We start from the raw sequence: 20628 nt of genomic DNA, 5'->3' as shown, positions 1-20628 counted from the left end.
TTCCTACCACAGTTTTCCCTCCCAGTCAACTTTCCGTCGATATGCTTCGATGCGGCTGTGAGCGGCCGGCCTTTTCACCAACCTCCTGTGGCTTTCCCTCCTTGTGGAGGATATCTGTCAAGTCAGCAGTTTTCCTAATGTCGTGGTAGCTGGTATGGTCTGGATCGAGAGATACTGGTAATTACAATTCAAACAGTATGAATACCAGTAACTACGTTACTTCCTTCAGTTTATCGAGTTGGTATGGCAGAAAAAAATCAGATAAGTAGAAATAAGAACAAAAGCATGACACATCCTGGTCTCATGGTTTGATTCCAGCTGTTATCTGGCCGTTGGCACATGAAGCATGAGGATCATCAGTATAACGGTGTCTTTAAATGTGTCAAAAGGAAATAAACGGAGACACTACAAAAACTGTTACTGATGAGACAGATTTTGTTAAATCATTACAGAATGTGCTGAGTTTGTGCAGGCGTCAAGGTCACGAGACTCAAAAATATTTTTCAATGAAAGTATGAAAACTGAAAAAGGAGCAGTAGGGGGGGAAAGCGCAGCAGAAACAAAACAAAAAGAGAAAACTGGCTGTCAGGAGAATGACAGCAGAACTGCCACAAACACACACAGTAAGTTACAAACTCCACTTACAAACTCAAAGAACACAAGAAAAAAGGACCTTGAGCTGAACACTGCCATCAACATCTTACTGTGAAGCTCAAAGATGAAACGCTACGTCCAGATTCTCTCGGTAGAGAACATCTTTTATTAACTGCTGACTCAGTTTTAGTCAGAAAAAACTACAGGACAGTTTCTGTTTTAAGTTCAGCTGCTGTTTTTTTTTTAGTCTGGGATTCAAGGACCTTCAAGGGGTCTGAGGGAGATTTGAGGTCTCCCACAAAGTATTGAATCCTTTATGTTTATTATTCTGCTTATTATTTTATTATTCTGTTCTTGATGAGGTGAAAAAGGGGGAAAATATATAAGAAACAAGGCTCTGATGGGAGCTTTAGTTTTTATATGCAGCTGTCTCAGAGTCCATACTGTGCTTTGCATAATAAAATAAACTTTTATTAACTTCTTGGGTTGAAAGATGTCATTTGTACCTGATTAAGTTTCATATAATGTTTAAAACAATGTTTAATTAAGCAATGATCTGGATTAAATGTGTGTGAATATTAACCCTGTCCTGATTGTCTATTTGGTCCCATATGAAAGACGAATAACTAGAAACGTTGTAACAGTAAGCACACACCACGACTTGGCGAACATAACAAAATTGGAAACTTCGGGAAAAATCTAAATCTTAGAGCGGTTGGGTTGTTTTGGGTTGTTCAGAAGAGTCCGATTTCGTTAGGAGTGTCGAGACCTGCTAACAGAAGCTTTGTATTTTTGTATACACTGTCTGGATTAGCTGAAGCTGCCTTGACGAGGGTCTTCCACCTTTGCTAAAGGAGTTTGTAGTTTACTAAAGGTGTCGTGAATAACTGTAAGGCGTCATTAGATAAAGCTGCAAAGGGCCACACAGTGGACAGCTGAATGTAAACCTCTTTGACAGACGTGACAGAAAGCCTGTTTTTTCAGCCTGAGGCTTGAATTCATGTTTAAAAATGTTCCCTTTCAGTTGAAACTGACTTAAACAGCTTTACAGACTCACTGCAGTCGTTGGCCTTCACATTAATGACACAGCGCTAACTGCTAATGATCGTTTTATTTTCCCTGTAGGACGCCGTGTGCCACGCCGAGACCAAAAGTTAGACTATTATGTCAGCACTGCACCAAGTCACCTACCTTTACTGTGGTGGTGGTGGTGATGGTGGTGGCGGTGGTGGTGGGAGGAGGAAATGTGAACATGCTGGGCCAGCACGTCAGCCAGCCTGCCGGCCGCTGCCCCGCTCCCGCCGCTGCGTGTGGAGGACGAGGACGAGGAGGCTGTTGACGAGGTGGTGGTGGAGGAGGTGCCGTGGATTGCCCTGCTGATCCAGTGCTCCATGCTAATGCTTCCTTCCTGGCTGGACGAGGTTCCTCCGCCGCCTCCTCCGTCTTCTTCTTCACCTTCTCCTCCCTCTTCTTCATCACCGTCCCCCTGACCTTCGCCCTCTGAGCCTGAGGAGGTGTCTGAGGAAGAGAGAAGATGAGGATGGACATTAGGGTTGAAGTTTTATCCAAACCGTGGGGAAAAAAAGGATCTTTCCAAACACCGGTGCAAACAGAGGTGTCGATGTGTAAGCCCTACTCCCCCCCTCTGGGTAAAGTCGCTGCAGGGGAGGAACACAAACTTGTTTGTGCGTGTGAAAGCTAAAACGTGTGTGCGTACACGGGTGTGTGCTTCTGCAAGTTTTGCATGGCATTTCCATAATGCCCACGGCGTTATGAGGCTAGTAGTGGTGATATGAATAACAACAGAAGCTGACCTAGTTCTCACACACACACACACACACACACACACACACACACACACACACACACACACACACACACACACAAAGGTACTCGATTAGTGTGCACGTGTGTGTTTTCTCGCAGGGCAGATGCAGAGAGAAGGTAACTGTGCGACTGACGAGGAAAGTCCAACAATAAAAAAAACCAAAAAAATTGAAAATTCAAATATTTCAACCCAAGAGTGTTACTATGAGACGTTTGATCTTTTTAACTATAAATGGTTCCTTACCCGATAAAGGGTTAAACTGGTTTGCTGCGCTCCAGTGTGACTGACTTTAGTACACACACATATGCAGCTGGGACTCTGTACCTGTGCAACAGGTGAAACCATCTGGGAACCTGAAGTTTAAGTCAAAGCCTTTACTTTGTCATTTAGCTGCGTTCATCTTCACATTTATGAAGTTGATGCTTTGGTTTGTTTTTCTTGTTTTAATAACCACATGGAATCAGCTGCTGAAGTTGGTCAAAGTGAAACCAAAACACCTGGTAAATTTAGAGCAACAAACAACAACGAGGACTAATGTTTGTTTCCAGTATTCATTCTGCTTTTAGCTCTGGGCGACCGGTGAAGAGCTTCCCGTCTGCTGTTGGGTGAGAAGCGGGTGGTGAACCAAAACAATGAGATGAATGAAAGATGCTAAATATCAGCTACGGGGGACCTGCACATTTGTTAAGTATTTTATAAAGTTAGTCACTAAGAGTGACATCTTTCACGTTACATGCTATGATGCATGTGTAAGAATTTGGTAGCGTGGCGACGTTAGCAAAACTATAATGAATCAGACTCTCTAAAGCTCGTGAGGAGCAACCTTCGTGTAATCTTAGGTGAAAAGTAAACACAAGATTTCAGCTGTTTCCTTAAACTAAAGTTAAATCTTATCTGGATAAGATTTACATTACCATTCGAACTCGTGCAGATTATATAGTAATTTTCCCTGACACTGATCTTAGTACAATAAATGTTTCAGTGTAAGACATCAGAGTTTCGTCACTGCTCCTGTGTTAGTAAATCAAATCTTAAAAGATCAATAAGAAGCTTAACATGAAAGCATGTCTACACAAATCCTTTGTATGATATACAGAGGGGAGATCCTCAATTTGGTCTCAGGCACTGTGAACACAGAAGCCTCCAACACCCACCATGCAAACCTTTTGTTAGTGAAGACAGGATAAAACTGATTTAAAGGTGAAGAGGGCTTAATCAGCTTGTGTCAAACAGTGCACTGCAGGAGGAGCTGCAAAGCTTGAGTCAAATAATATAAATATGTAGAGTTTGATGACCAAACTGTGTATTTCTTAAAAAGAAGAAGAATTGAATTTGAAAGCAGAAAAAAAAAAGAAAATCAGTGTACTAGTTCTTTTATGGTGTTTTTTTTTTTTTGCTTTTACAATTTAACGTGTGCAATCGAGACTTTGAAAGTCAGCATATTTGTCATTGATACAGCTGACAGCACTAGAAAACACCATGTGACTGGATGTAGTCTTCCCATGATGCTTTGTGCTAACACACTTGATTAATGAATGTGGATCTCGTTATCCTGCTCATAGCGAGATGGGGAGACTTCCAGTGACAAAATATATTGAAAGCGCAACGCTGCCAGCTGACTTACGAAGCAAATACTCAGAAAAATGCAGAAAGAGAAACGAGAAAGTGACACAAAGCGGTTCCACAGAAATATATTTCACGATGCGTTGGAAAAATTAAGAAAATGCAGCTGTGAAAATCAGTCAAAACCCGATGAGAGCACATCAGAGGCCTCTCTCACTTGTCATCTCCGCACGATACGACACGCTGCTCAGCAACACACGACTCGGCTGTCCTCGCATGAACCTCGCTGGCTGACAGAAATGTGTGTGTGGCTGCGTGCGCACAAGTGCCTGTATGTGTGCGACTGCCTTTAATGCTCCCACAAGGTCTTTCTAAATCTGCACGATGAATTATGTGCAGTTTGTGTGTCATGTGTGCAGCTTGTTTATCTTCATTTGTGCACAACAGTAAAAATACCCGGAAATCACGTAGACGTGTGTTTGTGTGTAGTATTATGAACATTCTTGCAGAAAAAGCGTATGCACATTTGAAGCATGTGGCATGTGAGTCTTGCAAAAAGTCTGCTCAACAAAGGTTTCATTGCCATTTTGAATTTTGAATTATAAAACTTGAGCTGGGTTAAGATTCTGTTTCAGTGAAACTGTGGTCAGCAGTTATCATCATCAGTCTGGCATGCATCAATGCTAGCTAACTAGCATTAAGTCAATACTGGACTCTTTCCATACGATTCAATACAAACAGGTATTTTGCATCCAAAGCCATCATCCCCTAAAGCACAGAGGTCCATTGTTTGTCCAGGAACTGCTAAAAACACAGTGAGTTACACTGTTGCACTGACTGATGTGTTCTTTTCAGAAGTCATAATTTACTTCGACTCGGTCCTACATATATCGTCCTGCTGCCCCAAATAATCACTCAAGCAGTAAATGTGTGTTAATCCATCACTACAAATAGTCCTCAGCTGTTTGGGGAAATCACCGAGCATTTTTCTCTTTTTTCTTTTTTGCCAGGGAAAAAAAACAAAACAATTTGTTGAAAGATTTGTGTATTCAGCAGGAAGCAGTGGGATTGCCAAAGATAATCATAGGAGTGCCTGAGCTAGAGAGAGCCAGAAAGCACTGAGCAAATATAGAATAATGCCAGATGTCCCAATTAATTTTATGACTTTTTTTTAAAACCAAATATTCATCTGTTGTTTAAGATACAGAAAACCCACAGACAAGGTAAACAGCAATGACATCATCTTTCTTGCAGATTTTTAAGTTTTTGTTTTCTTTAAAAGGGTACAGTTTATAAAATCGCACCACTAGATGTCAGAAGATTGCAGATCGCAGAGTTTCTTCTATATTTCCTAGCTATGGTGGCTGCCGTGAGACAAAAAAGTCTTACAGCTGTTTATCTCTAGTGAATGTAGACCGGCAGTCCGCTGTTTACCTCAGATGGTGTTCACGTCTATTTACTCTGGAGGAGGACGAAAAACTGATATGAGTGGATGAATCAGTGAAGCTCACCCCTGCAAGTGACAGCAATACTGAGTTGAGCTGTTGAGGATATCCTGTGCTTTTCTCTCAAAGCGCTACTGTTTTTGTTGCTAATAGCTGCCGTTAGCCTCTGTTAGCCTCTGTTAGCTGCTGTTAGCCTCAGTTAGCAGCTGTTAGCTTCTATTAGCAAAACTTTCTTTAAAATCTCCCAAACATTGCTGGACTTGGACAGACAATAAATTCTCACACAATGTGAGAATGTAATGTATTTATTTATTTTTTTATCAGAGTGAAAGATTGATTTTTAGGATTAAAAACATGTTACCCTATAACTGGCTGTTGGTACTGCCAGTTGTCACCTGTCTAAAGACGGGCGGGTCTAATGTGCTGACAATAAGTAATTGTGACAGTATTGGGAATAAATATTCATGTTTATGCACGTTTTTATTTGTTAGAGCCCTGACTTGAGTTCAGGAGATGAAGTGGATGATTAGGTGGAACTGTGACGTGCATCTCAGCCAGTATTTTCAAGATGGTGGGGGAATGTGGCGGCTTCCACAAACAGACACCCGCTCCTTTTTATATTTAATGGATTAATTCTAAGTTTATGAGAAAATGCATCAGTTTGTTGGATAATATAATTCCACAGTAATCAATGTATATTTGTGAGTCTGTTTTTCGATGAAATAACCTCAAAAAATGAATGAATGTACATTTAAAGGTTATTTTCTACATGTTTTCCTATTAAATATTGTGGGAAGTAAAGACTTAAATCTATTTACGCTTCTAAAAATTGGCACCAGAATTAAGATTTAATAATAGTCAGATACCACGTTACATTCACCCACCTCATACTAGTTAAATATTGACACTCAGCTGCCTTCAGTGGTTGGCAGGAGTCTATGGGTGTTTTGTACGTGCTGACATCTTTCTATCATTGCCACCAACTTGTGCTTAAGCGAGCCCGGCCTTTACAGCCATGCACCTCAAAGGGCCCGGACGCTTCATCACCCTGTCACCAGTTAACCTGTTTTAAGTCCAATGACAACCTTTGGTAAGTAATAACCCCTAAATACAACAAACATCCAACAAGTGCTGTCATTTAGAAGATACCCTAACCCCGTCATTCAGCAATTACATTTTCACCCTGATCAAAGTCAATCAGACACTTGCCCATTCCCAAGCTTCCAATGAAACTAGATGCACTGATTGTTATTTTACCACCTAGAGCCCAACACATAACAGGTGCCTCTGTAACAACATAATCAGAGTTATTGATTTAACTATCAGGGGTTTCAGTGTTGTGATTGGCTGCTGTGTATTCAAAGAGGAATTAACTGAATAAAACTGATTTATGTAACAAGTTTTTACCATCAATGTGTTGCTGTACATCACAGGACATAGTATAGAATAGAATAGAATAGAATAGATGTGTATTGTTATTGTATATGTACAACCAAATTATGGGTGCTCCACACCAACTGTGCAGGAATAAAATATAAATAGTAAGACAGCAGCAATACATAATACACAGGAGAAATATATGCAATCAGAGGGATATATACAAACTAGAGGTGGGGTGTGAGGGCATGGATCCATCTGCTTCTAATTTTGGTTAAGATGGGCTGTTAAGGAGAGCTGAAGAGTGAGAGGGAGAATGAAGGGAAGAAATAAAAAGAATATGTTGGATGAAGAGCAAGGACAAGGGAAGCCTGAGAGGGGGCAGCTGGAGATGCGAAAATAGTAAAATTGGTGTGTCCATTCAAACAAACAAACAAAAAAACTGAAAATAATGAAGTGATAATGAAGTGGATCGCCATGAGGAAGCAGCCTTTGGACATTCTGCTTCAACTGATCAAAACGAGGCTCCTTATTTACGTCTTTCACTGCTGTAGTTCTTCTCAGAGCTGTTAGTGTAAATCATGTCTCGTTGCTCAGTGAAGCTCAACCCTGCAGCCAAAGATATAATGGCCTCATTAACACTCTCATTAAACAACACCAGTGGAATAAAGACATGGACGACTGCCACCTTCGCCAAAGGACACATCCTGGTTTGCATGCTACGGGGACACCAGCGCCTCTGTGAAGCATCCTTTAAAAACAAGCTCCATCTATCATGTATTCACATAGAGCATTCCCAATGTTTACTGGAGAAATGCTTTGTGAGGGAGAAAGAAAATCTGTGGCCATCGTATTCCGGGAATGAGTCCGGGCATTTCATACGCCATCAACACTCCACTAACTGAAAAGTCCAATCACAGATATTTGAAGAGGCAACAAATGGGATTTATAGAGTTGTTGCTCCCTGCATCGATGCTAACGCTCAGAAGATAAAACCCTGTGGGCCAAACAGAGTCCTGCACAAACAAAACAGGAAAACGGATCTATACTGTATATACTGCAAGGTTTCTGTAATCTTCAAAACAGACATGGATAATTCATATGGCAATACATCACATTGGATCCTCTAGCAATGCATTATCGTTAAATGACAGAAAATGCAATACTGCCGTCCTTAATGTATGGCAGTGATTTAAAATGAAGCTTCTGCCCTTTGTTAGTCTGTGACTGTTTGACATTATTGAAATATGAGCTTATTGCCCAAACTTTAATGGAGAAGTGACGGGAGTGACATTAACTTTAGCCGAGGCAACTAAACGTAGGGGATATTTTGGCTTTACTCGATAATTAGTGTGTTTCTGGTGATATTATAAATATGGGATTTGGAAAGAAAACCAATCAGTGTATGCAATAAATAGCTCTGTCAAACAGGTAATACTGGGCACTGTTTACCTTGTTTTCAGCTGTTAAGTGTGTTTTACAGCTAACACAAGGCTTTTTTGAATATATATTATAAGATATTTCTCATTTATCGGAAACATGAAAACTGTTTGTATTTGTGTAGTTATGCTGAGGTTATATTGACCAGAAGCATTAAAGATTTTAGAGTAACCATGGTATCTAAGGCAATAAACGATCCACACAAATGATTCTGTATTTCAGACCCTTCCACCGTCTCCACTGTGTGATGCTGCTGAGTGTAACACAGCAGGTCTGGTTGTGACATGAAAAATCCTTCCTCCACGTCCCGCTCTAGCAGAGCTGTACTTCATAAATCTGCTCATTAAGAATTTAAAGATTAACCCATAAAGAACAATTTAACTGTAAAAACTGAAATTACGATACAATGAGAGATTATTTTGCTGGAAAAGTGATATTTTGCATCAATCGTCCAGAATGAATGATCACCGTCCTCTGCATTGCTAAAGACGTCTTCCAGCTGACCAATCTGATGCGAGAACTTAGAGAAATCTACTTTCTAATGAGCAAAATAAAGTGGTTCACGTTTCCTGCACTGCTGTTAGCTTACAGAGTACCCATCCGTCTCCAGGTTTTATAGAAGATGCTGACACGTCAGTCAATGACGGCTCGTCCTATTCATTCATTACCAATGTCACTACCACACGGAGATCGATACTGCAGCTACTCCTCTGCTCTTGGGGGATTTCTTCTGTTTAATATTAATGCAAACTGATCTTTTCTTTATTTTTGGTAACTGATTGAAATTTAAAAATCATCGTGCATCAACATAAACGGAAATCACATTTGCAAATGAGCATGGCGGTTTGCCAGCTGCTGCCAGAGTCAGTCAATGACAGAGTAACTCGACTGACAGCTTGAATCCCAAAGTTGGCAGATGTGACAGATGGCGGGCTATAACGTGACATTTCACGGGCTTTTCATTTCAGGCCTAAAGGAGACACCTTCTGAGAAAACCAGCGTAACTTACAGAAGATAGAAACGGCAAAAAACAGCCTCTTCTGCAGAGAGACAGAGCCAGAATAAACATGAAGCCACTGAATATATGAGATAGCATCTATAGATATTTACATTCTGTCTCTTTGTGAAAAACATTGCTGACTTTGATTTTGATCAATTTTTTGCTGATATTCTGTAGTGATGGAGGATAAATCTTACCAACTATATTTCCTGCGGTGCCACCAACATGTCAGAAACTAACCTTGCCCCGTGTTTAAACACAACACATCAAAACTTCCTGATCTTTTAGATGAAGTTTCTTCTTCTTTCAGCTGCTCCCTTCAGGAGTAACCACATCGACTCATCTGCCATATCCCTAACACCCTCCTCTGCATGTCCTTCTCTACATCCATGTACCTCCTCTGAAGCCTTCCTCTTTTCCTCCTGCCTGGCAGCTCCATCTTCCATCCTTTATCTAGTATATTAACTTTTCCATTAGTACTTACAACCAAACAAAGTGTACCGTTTCTGCCTCAGTATTGGTAGAGTAAAAATAAACTTTTTTTTTATATCAATAGTACACAAAGATTTCTTTCTGTTTTCTCCTGAGAGTTTGAGCCTCACAAGGACACAGCTCCTGCTGTTTGAGCTTCGTTTGGTTCTTTTCATTAGTTGGTATTATTGAAAAACCAGCTGAACTCCTGGTATTGTCAGAATTCATTCACAATATGCACACAGTCAGGATCAGGCAATGAAAACTAATTATTAAAATGATCATTTTCGTTCATTGGCTTCAAATGTGAAAGTTTAGTGTGTCCTTTACCTGGTGGTGTGTAGGCGTCCATGGAGCTCTGGACCACAAGCGACCGCCTCTTCGAAGGCATCGGCACCGCCATCTTTCTTTCTTTGTGCTTTGCCAGGGCTGCCTGCACCGCCTCCGTGTGCACATCTGGAAACATATGCAGGACATATAAAAAGTCTCTGTTAGATCCTTCTCATTCACAGTGATATAATGAATAATCAGAGATGTTTTTTAAAACTACACTTCAGTGAGCTAACTCAGTGTTAGCTGTTGAATTCCTTTTTGTCGGCACAAATGAAAATTACTCTGCAGATACTCAAAGGGTGCTTAAGATTTGGTTATCCAAAATAAGAGGTTACTGGTTTCCCCCAGCATTTAATGCTTCTGTATAATACAAAGTGAGAATTGTGAATTTAAAAGCTATACACTATATATTTTTTTCCCCAAACTACTCCTAGACCAACGTACCGTCAAACATCAGGGCTGGAGAGCAGCCGACTGATGTAACTGGGAGAGGATGAATTAATACATATATTATATATGTATTATTATGTATAACTGTAGCAACAGGCTAAATTTACCCCTTATTAGCATTTAAGTTCCTTAAAAAAAGCATTCTATAATATTTAGTTACATAATATCACATTTAAAAAAGGTTTAATTATGCATCATATGTTATCATGCATGCACTAAGAGCTCTGATGTCCAGTGCACACATACAAATTAGATGGAGTCCACCCTGCAGCAGCAGCACACAGAGACAGAGCAGCAAACAAGAGCAGGACTATCCTCTGTGTTTCTCTGTGTTTGTGCTGCACGGTTCTCTTTACAACGAGCACCATGTTCCCATTTATTCTCATTCAGTTTACGTGCACAAACATTCCCAGCCTGACAGCAGCTCCCATGAGGCCCTGTGGTTTCTGACTGGATTAGGTGCAGGGCGTGTCGGCGAAGATGTTTCGTAAATTGGTGTTTTTAAGAGTGAGATAGAGTGCTGCATACAGAGCCACAGCTGGGTTTGTTTGAATGGTGCCCACTGCCAAAAAAAGGCAAACGCCACAAACGCCGACACAGAGCAAACGGGCGTTTGGCCCGATAGTGACATATTAAGACATTAGTCAGAACGAACGGGGCTCACAGACGTCCGGTTGTTTGGCTTGTGGATGTGCTTATATAAGGGGAACAGAGGTAATTTAAATCTCAAGTGCACATTTATTGTCTCCCGGTTGACTGAGTGTGACTGTGCAGTGTGTGAAAGCGAGCATGTGGCATTTAAAGGTGCTCACATGGCTCTTCTTTTTCAGTTCACTGGGTTAAACGGGTTTTGTCAGGATTTATTATGCATCAGATCAAACTTTAATAGCTTCAATTCTCCAACAGCTTGTAGGGACATAATAATAAAGTAAGCCCAGTTCCACCACCTGTCAAGGAATTCAAGCTTTACAACACCACATTGTTTCTTTTCTTATTGGTTTCCTGTCTATCTGTATTACCATCGCTTGATGTCAGTAGAACAAATTCCTACAAATTACTTTTGAATAAGACGCCACTGAAAAGATTGAAATCCTGAGTTAATCCTGTATTAATCTTTAGTCAACACCAGATGGAACGAAACTGAACCGCATCTTACAAGAGCTGTGGAAGATTTGTCAGGAGCTCATTGCATAGATGTAAAGCAAACACTGGATTTGTTGTAGCTCGTTCTGCATGTAGCAAGAAGACTCAAGATATCAACGAAGATGTGGTTTTCCTGATGTCTGAGAAAGTCATCAGAGCTGGTAGCAAAATACTTCAAGACCTTCAGAGGCCAAAATCTATCCAAAAACCACCAAACACTAATCAGTTTTGCCTGATCTGAAATACAAGTACATGTATTTGCATAAAAGAAGTAATATGAAGTATTAAGTTATAGCAATTATTAAACCTGATTTCATCAATGATATTTAAATTTATTCAGTCAAGAACTGATGGAGCACCTCTTCAACCTGAGCCTGAGGTTGGGAAGAGTCCCACAGCTCTGGAAAACCTCCTGTGTTGTACCAGTGCCAAAGACTTCACGCCCCAAGGACCTCAACAGCTACAGGCCGGTGGCTCTGACATCCCACCTGATGAAGACCCTGGAGCGGTTGGTCCTGGCTCAGCTTCGGCGCCTAACAAGCTCATCACTGGACCCACTTCAGTTTGCCTACCAGCCTGGCATTGGAGCGGATGATGCCGTCATTCACCTCCTACATCGTTCCCTCGCTCACCTGGAGACCGCTGGAAGCACTGTGAGAATCATGTTCTTTGATTTCTCCAGTGCCTTCAACACCATTCTTCCCTCGGTTCTAAAGGACAAGCTGGTGAACTCTGGAGTGGACCATCACCTCACTACCTGGATCCTGGACTACCTCACCGACCGACCACAGTATGTGAGGACTCAGGGCTGTGTGTCGGACAGGGTCGTCTGCAGTACGGGGGCCCCACAGGGAACGGTTCTGGCTCCGTTCCTCTTCACCATCTACACTGCAGACTTCTCCCACAATTCCACCCAGTGCTTCCTGCAGAAGTTCTCTGATGACTCTGCAATAGTCGGCCTCATCACTGATGGGGACGACAAGGAGTACAGAGGTCTAACCCAAGACTTTGTGGACTGGTGCCAGCTGAACTACCTCCAGATCAACGCCAGTAAAACCAAGGAACTGGTGGTAGACTTCCGCAGGCACAAGCATTCTCCACTGCAACCACTGAACATCCAAGGTATGGACATTGAGGCTGTGGACAGCTACAGGTACCTTGGTGTTCATCTGAACAATAAACTGGACTGGACTCATAACTCAGACGCCCTCTACAGGAAAGGGCAGAGCAGGCTGTACCTGCTGCGGAGACTCAGGTCGTTTGGGGTGGAGGGCCCACTCCTGAAGACCTTCTATGACTCTGTTGTGGCTTCTGCTATCTTTTATGGTGTGGTCTGCTGGGGCGGCAGCATCTCTGCTGGGGACAGGAAGAGACTGAACAGGGTGATCCGAAGGGCCAGCTCTGTTCTAGGATGCCCTCTGGACCCAGTGGAGGTGGTGAGTGACAGGAGAACGGCGGCTAAGCTGTCATCCCTGATGGACAACATCTCCCACCCCATGCAGCAGACTGTGACAGCACTGAGCAGCTCCTTCAGTGGGAGACTGCGGCACCCACGGTGTGGGACGGAGAGATTTCGCAGGTCTTTCCTCCCCACTGCTGTCAGACTCCATAATAAAGACTTTAACTGATCAAGCACACACATCCATACATATGCAATAATACTAAGTGCAATAATCCTTTCTGTCATCGTTGTATTTTTACTCAGTTGTATATAGTATTTGTATTTGTATTCTATTTTTATCTTATTGTATATTTATTTTATTTTATTCTACTGTATATAGTATATTATTTTATTCTATTCTGTACAGTTGTGTACTGTATTTATTCTTATTGTATTCTAATTTTTGCCTCATAACTTTTGCACTGTCCACTTCCTGCTGTGACAAAACAAATTTCCCACGTGTGGGACTAATAAAGGTTATCTTATCTTATCTTATCTTAACTCCAAATTATAATCAGTCGACTTTACTGGAAGAAGCTGGGAAGTCCTTCAGTTTAAATCTACCTTTCACTTCTCTAACAGTCGTGAACAAATATTTCTCTGTGATTGATGACATCATAACTATTTTTCAATTAACCTGGTCTGTGTGAGGGGAAAAAATGAGGCATATTTGAAAGATAACAGGGACACAACTAAATGCCAACAAGGTCAGAGGTCAAAACCTGCCTCTCACCTGATCGGTAACGTTCGTCTCTGGAGCCAGAAGACCGCCGGCGGTGGTAGCGGGAGGACGACGACGGGGTGACGGGCGTTCTCCTCTCCTGGCCCATGGACGGATCCATTCCTAAGGCACAGGGATGCTGATTAAAATTGTATCTAATGACATAAACAATCGTCACATTACATTTTGGCGAGAGATCTCAAGGCACCTGGTGTTTTGCATGCTCGCTGACTGACAAGGATTAATGAGAAGCAGCTATTAACAAATGGAAGCCTGGTAATAAACTTGATTACACCTGCTACCACCAGCCCAAATGTCAGCTGTGAAAAAGTCTATCAAGGTGATTCTCTCCACTGTTGGTCACAAACAAATATTCATGAGTGGTTGGAATATTGTTTTAAAAATAGTCATAACCCGAGAACACATGAAACACCATCAGCCACAGACTGGCCTCCCCAGAGCAGAGAAAGCGGCCGATTCATGGAGACTACTTCAAGAAAGGAAAAGAAGGTTTGTCTACAAGATTTCAGGCTGTGTTGAAGAATAAAAGTGGTCAAAAAATATTGACTTTGACCTTGTATAAAACACTGATTTTGTCTTATATACTGTATTCCCATGAATGTTTGCACAGTTCAATAAATCGCTACTCCCATTTCTTTTCGAGAAATGGCAGGTGGCTCAAGACTTTTGCACAGTAAGCAAAATATGTCGTCTCAGTCGACACAACAATTTGTGATTCAAAAAGTAAGAGTCCTCAGATGTAAATCATCACACTTACTTTAAGCAAGACTGGCTTTAGTTATTTTATCACAACACAGTTATTAGTCTCCTAAAGAAAATCTGTATCAGAAATCAGAAAAAACTAGAAGCATTTTAAAACTTCTAAATCTAAAACATACACAACAGATCAGTCTTGGTTCACACTTGTGCACACACACATATCTTTAAGCATGCACAAACACACTCACTCAGAGAAAACAACCTCCCTACACAGCAATCAATAAGTCTGATGATAACCACCCTGTTACTGACAGCTACAACCGATCCACAGCCGGTGATTTATGACCATCTATCTCAGCTTCATACTTCTACCCTCGTCTGTCTTCATTAGAGCTCTCAGCGTGGCTCAGAGTGCCGCTGTTGCTCAGGCGAAAAGCTAAAAGTTGATTAGCCAATCATTAACGACTACCAGGAAGCACAGGGATAAACGACAGATCTGGAAAACACCTCGCCTTCTTGTTTCCTCTGGGGAACCGAGAAGGATGGATTTCCCTTTCTCCCGATTCAGTCAACTAGCTCTTTGTCCTGCTTCCTTTCCTTATACTCGTTCTGCACACAGACTGCACAGCTGTCTATTTGGCTGCTAAAAACAGGCTATACAACTGTTCAACAGGCTGTTTTATAACGCCAAACCTGTTACATATACAATAACGGAAAAGCTCAAAAATGCAAACCAAAAACGAACTGAAGCTCAGGATTCAGAGCAGGTCACCTGCTGATCTGAAGGTTGGTGCTTCGATCCCCATCTGCTCAAGTCTGTCTGCAAAGATACTTATAACCCCAAGTTTGCTTTCTGATGCCTCGATCGGAGTTTGAATGTTAGATAGAAAGAACTTACACACGCAAAGCACAAAACAAAGTGTTTATATAAATGTGGAAAGTAGTATGAAGTGCTCAGTTTGAGTAGAAAAGCACTATACAAGAACCAGTCCACATGTATATTTATACACTGTATGTTGTTATCCTTTCTTTTATAAACAGTTGTTTATGTGCAGGGTGTGGTGTTACATGATGCGTGTCTCTTTAGGTGCCCATAGTAAAGCTCATCGATGTTGAACCAGTGAGACCATCAACATAACACATTTATTTTATTTTTATTTACACAAATAAGAGATTTGCTTTGATCAGCGGCACTCTGGCTGGAAAAACAGAAAAAAATAAGAAGCTTCACATCAAGTAGAAACAGACTGCATCGTGTCAGCATGTTTTGATGTACGTTCTGAGATCTATTAGCAAGTCTACACAGTATTTATTAATCCCTGTATGACCTGAAATCTACAAGCAGCAAGTTTTACACAATAAACTTTCACAAAACACATAAAATAATCACAGATTTTCCCTCCAACTCACATCAACCACTAATTCTAACAAAAACACTTCATTTTTTCTTTTTGCTTTTCACACTATAAAAACCGTACATGAATCTGTTGGACCAATTTGATAAATATACTAAATTCAGCTAAAATTCCTTCATAATCAGCATCGTGCTTTAAAAAATGCCTGTCTTTGGATTGTGGGAGAAAGCTGGAAATAAACACTAACACAGTTAAGCTTCTTTGTCCTTTGGCTGGTTGAGAAAGATATGAGGGGGGAAAAGCCAAATAAAGGAACATCAACACTGCACATCATCCTGTGCCAACACCAACATGGTTAATGCTGATTACAGCAATCGTAATTAAAAAAAAAAAAAAGAAGCTCAGGACGCAATATAATTAAAAAAGAAACCAAGTGTACTATATGTGGTTTTTTCACTTTCAGGAAATTACATAATGTGCTCTTACAGAAAATGCCCTCTCCTTACTGGCATCTAATGCAACAAATGTTTTGCATGCTTGAAGCACGACACAGAAGGACTGACAACCGTAATGTGCTGTGAGAAAGTAACTTTTATAGACCACAGTAGAGGTGGGAATCACCATACATCCCACGATACGATATTATTGCGATTTTTAAAATATTTTGCGATATTCAGATTCTGTACATAAAGGTAAACTTTATCAATATTCATTTTATCTAATATCAAAGTCTCGCACTCAGTCTTTCTCTCATTTCACTCAGTTTTATTGTTGACAAACTGAACGGTTTGTATTACAGTCTAGTCCAACTTAACTGAATGCAACCATCTGGTACAATTATAGCTATTCTGAACTATGCAATTTATGAAAACTATGCAGCCCATTCAGCAACTGAAGAATTTGAAAGTAAATTAAAACTAAATATAATTTTACATTAAATAAAAAGTTTTAAACTTAATTAAAATAAAACACGTCTTAAATAAAAATAAGTAAACTGTCATGTTTATTGCTGCCAAAAAAAAGTTTGGACAGTGAAGGAATGTCAGGATTCTTGCTCAGAAAAAGGATCAACATGCTCTGAAGTCAGAGCATGTTCCAGTCCACAAAAACTTTTTTTGTAGCAAAATATCGATTTCTGCTGTGCCTGTATCGATACATTATTAGCAAACAAAATATCACGATACTACACAGTATCGATTTTTTCCCCCACCCCTAGACCACAGACAGATCACAACTGTGCCTTTGCTATATGCACAATATTGAATGTGCATACATTCATTGAAGTCAGCAGAATAACTACATAAAGAAAATATTCATATTACACCAAATGTATAAATTTGTACAAAATTACTTCATTTCCTCTCAGAAAATGTATTTAAAAGTATTACAGCAAATGCGAATAGATAAATGTAAACATAGGAGGACATTCATGAGGCATCGTACAATGTTTACAAAGTAGAAGTGGTTACAACTCTGTCAGTAGTTACAGGTTTTCTGAAATCAGAGCTCTGCAGTTGATAGGTGTTTTCTAGCTCCCACACCAAAGTGCTAAACATCAAACCTGATCGCGCCTGACCCGCCTACTTGAGCTTGCACAGCTCAGCGGCGGCTCCTTCTGAAAGCCAAAGTCCGATACGGAGCGGCTGAGTGAACTTCGTCATGACTTTGTGGAGGAGTTTTACGGTATCGGTGACACTGTAGAAGGACAAAACACCTGCACTGTGATCCAGGTACACTCCCACCCTGGAGGACCAGGTACCAGGGATCGGGGTTCTAATGTTGTTATACTTGAATTCGTAGCTATTTTTGAAACCGTCTAAAGCCCAAGACTTGTCATTGTTCCCAAACACGCATTCAGCGAAGCTCCTCGTTCTGCTGATACTCTTGTATGAGACGGCTACTAAAACGCCTTTCCCGCTCCTCTCCACCTCCAGGTAGTGGCGTCCAGCAGATCCCGCTGCCGTTCAGCCCTTTCTGCTGCGGCTGAGACTTTGATATGACCTTTATGATCGTCTTTGGAACAGAGATAACAGATGCAGTGCTGATCAGTGCGACAGAACAACTTCATCACCTCTTGATGGCGAGAGCAGATGTTTTCCTGAAGACTTGCACTTGCTTCCACAAGCCTGTGTTTCCTCAAGGGAGGTATATCATAGTGAGGCTGGAGGTGCGCCTCACAATATGAAGCCAAACACTGCAGACAGGACTTGGAGGCTTTCGTTTCGTTCAAAAAGCAATTTGTAGTTCCTGTAAAGTCTGATTTTTCAGGTCTGAGGTGTTAACCAGAATTCCACAATGCGTACATTTTTACATCGCTTTCACTGTAACTCATAGTTATTCCGGTTACCCGTCACAAATATAAACATATCCTGCTTTCAGAAACAATATGCCAGTGACAAAAACCTTGGTATGACACAGATAATCAGTTTACTGTGGTGTGTAAGCACCAATAGTCATATGCCTAAATAGTCACAGAGCATAGTGGCTGATAGGCAATCAGTATATACCTGTAGATAATCACAAAGAGTGTGATGATGTGATAAACGTGAATATATAGGCTTGTAAAAGCAGGTCAGTTTGCCAAGTCATGAAACAGGAGAAGACTTGTTGGCATGTAACCGCAGCTATTTTTAGAAACTCTAACCGTAGTCATCATGTGAAGGAAAATGTTTTGGAGAACTCGGGGGAATTCTTACAACTCTGGCAAAAGTCGACAGGGCTGTCAGAAACTTCTGTTGCTAGCTCAAACAAACATAAGGACATTTTATAATCTGGGCCATGAAAGGGCCAAACAAGTTATTCATTTGTTCAAAGAACCACAGAAGTCTCATGAAAGTTTGCCCAACCATTTCAACGGTGCTTTGTAGACTTGGAAAAGGCTTGCGACTGGGACAAACTAGCTATTATAAATGTTTAAAACACCAATTTGAAGCAGCTGGAAAATGGGTCCACACTCGGTTTACTTAGGCCTGGTCGCTGCAGAGGTCGTGGCCTCGTCTTTCCAAGTTAGAGTAAGATGCAGCTGGAGACTGGTGTTTAACTCTAATCTAATTGAGCTTTAAGCTACATTTATCAGTTTACAGTACTGTTCCTACCAAGGTCCGTGGTTATAGTCAAAACCGGCTTTATAAATAACCATTATCACATTATTATTATTATCTTTTCCACAGAGGTTTTAGGCCCTCTGTTAGAGATGAGCTGAGTAACTTTTATATAGTTGAGATTTGGAAATGGACCATGAACACCTTGGTCTAAAAGTATTCTGTGCACAGTAACAAGCCAGCCGACAGTTTAGTTTAAGTATCCTAGAATTTTACCAAAATCCACATTTACAAGTACTTTCAAGTAATCAAATTGGAAATTCTAATAATGATTGATTCAAATCATCATGGGTTTAAAAATAGTTTTTTATTGGCTGGTGAAATTAATCCTTGAAGACAGTTTATGTTTCAAATTTCTTTTTAAAAAACCCTAGAAGTTATCTTACTGACCCCAAATCAGTGCTCTGAGTCTACAGCTGTACACTAGAGTTCACTTAAAGTAAATGCAAGAGAAGGAAAGTTTTTCATTTTCTATTTTTTCTATTTTGGCTGAATGTAATGACATCAAAGTGGTAAATTCTCAGTACTGGAGGGAAAAGGAGAATCAAACTATATCACCCTGACTCCATACAAAGCAGTGCGGATTAAAGCTGAAATACACCACGGGGAAGGAAACTGTGCTGGTGTGTGTGTGCTTGTTACAGAAGGAGAAAAGGAGTATTGTGTTGTTAAGTGTGTTCAAGAGAGGGTCTGAAAAATGGGAAAAAGGGGTTATTGTGCGTGTGTGTGTGTGTGTGTGTGTGTGTGTGTGTGTGTGTGTGTGTGTGTGTGTGTGTGTGTGCGCACAAGAAGAGTACATTACAGGACTGAAAGGAATGAGGAGTGCTGGATTCATGCTGGGTTGTTCTTGTATTACTCATCCTGCATGGACTCAGATGCCTTTCACTGCCGACCTGGTTTGTCAATAGGTTACGGTTAGAGTTAAGGTTAGGGTTAAGGTTAGGTGGGTAGAGACTGTAGTTACAGTTCAGGTAAGGCTCCAGGAAATCAGTGTTAGTTGGTGAAATGTTCTTAGAAGTGATTTAAACGTGAATGTGTTAGCGGCCAAGCAACACAAGGAGGAGTGTGTGTCATCTGCCCCCCTCCCAGAGAACTGGGGACAACCCCCCGCTGGGTCTGGATGTGAATACCACACATTCTCTCCATCCCACACTCCTCATTCCATCCCATAATGCACTTCCTGCCATTCTCCTTGCCTATGAGTACATATGCTTGTTCTCTCACACACACACACACACACACACACACACACACACACACACCAGTATCTACTAGTTATAGCTTTGGCAGAGCCAGTGTGTCTGCTGGTTTTCACTTCAGTCCCATCCTTCACAGTCATTCTGACTTCTTTCAAAAGAAAACAAACCCCTACTATCAGTCTGTTAGACGAAACACTGAAATAAAGTTAAATGTGTATCTTCTTACGAGGACCTTCAACAAAACAAAGGCACGATCAGCTCTGCCTTACTTGTGAAAATCTCTGTGATGACAAAGCTGCCCAAAATGGGATTTACTGTGTGTCCTGTTAAACATCGACAAGGAGAGAAAAAAGTGCCGTATTCAGCCAAAGACAAAAGAAGGTTTCATGATGCACACACACACACTCGTTTTCATATCTTAGTGAGGACATCTTACCCTAACCATCA

The 20628-nt window shown here is 41.0% G+C and overlaps 1 protein-coding gene across 13 annotated transcripts in view; it reads right to left on the bottom strand.

Moving 5' to 3' along the window:
* The window catches only part of LOC309694488 (disco-interacting protein 2 homolog C), a 204441-nt gene that overhangs the window by 70446 nt on the left and 113367 nt on the right, over positions 1-20628 (bottom strand). For 12 of the 13 annotated variants that reach the window (XM_082514602.1, XM_082514607.1, XM_082514603.1 and 9 more), the window contains 3 exons: positions 13819-13929; positions 10049-10174; positions 1786-2112 (listed from right to left, as the gene is read on the bottom strand). In XM_082514602.1, the coding sequence (XP_082370728.1) occupies positions 1786-2112; positions 10049-10174; positions 13819-13929 (564 nt within the window). Of the gene's footprint in view, positions 1-1785; positions 2113-5419; positions 5833-10048; positions 10175-13818; positions 13930-20628 lie in introns of those variants that run through there. The other variant, XM_082514599.1, reaches the window with a different exon arrangement.

The sequence above is a fragment of the Aulonocara stuartgranti genome, assembly GCF_965226115.1.
Source record: "Aulonocara stuartgranti genome assembly, chromosome: 18".
NCBI classification, from domain to species: Eukaryota; Metazoa; Chordata; class Actinopteri; order Cichliformes; family Cichlidae; genus Aulonocara; species Aulonocara stuartgranti.
The sequence above is the reverse complement of the archived record's forward strand: the minus strand, read 5'-3'. Positions and strand labels throughout refer to the sequence as shown.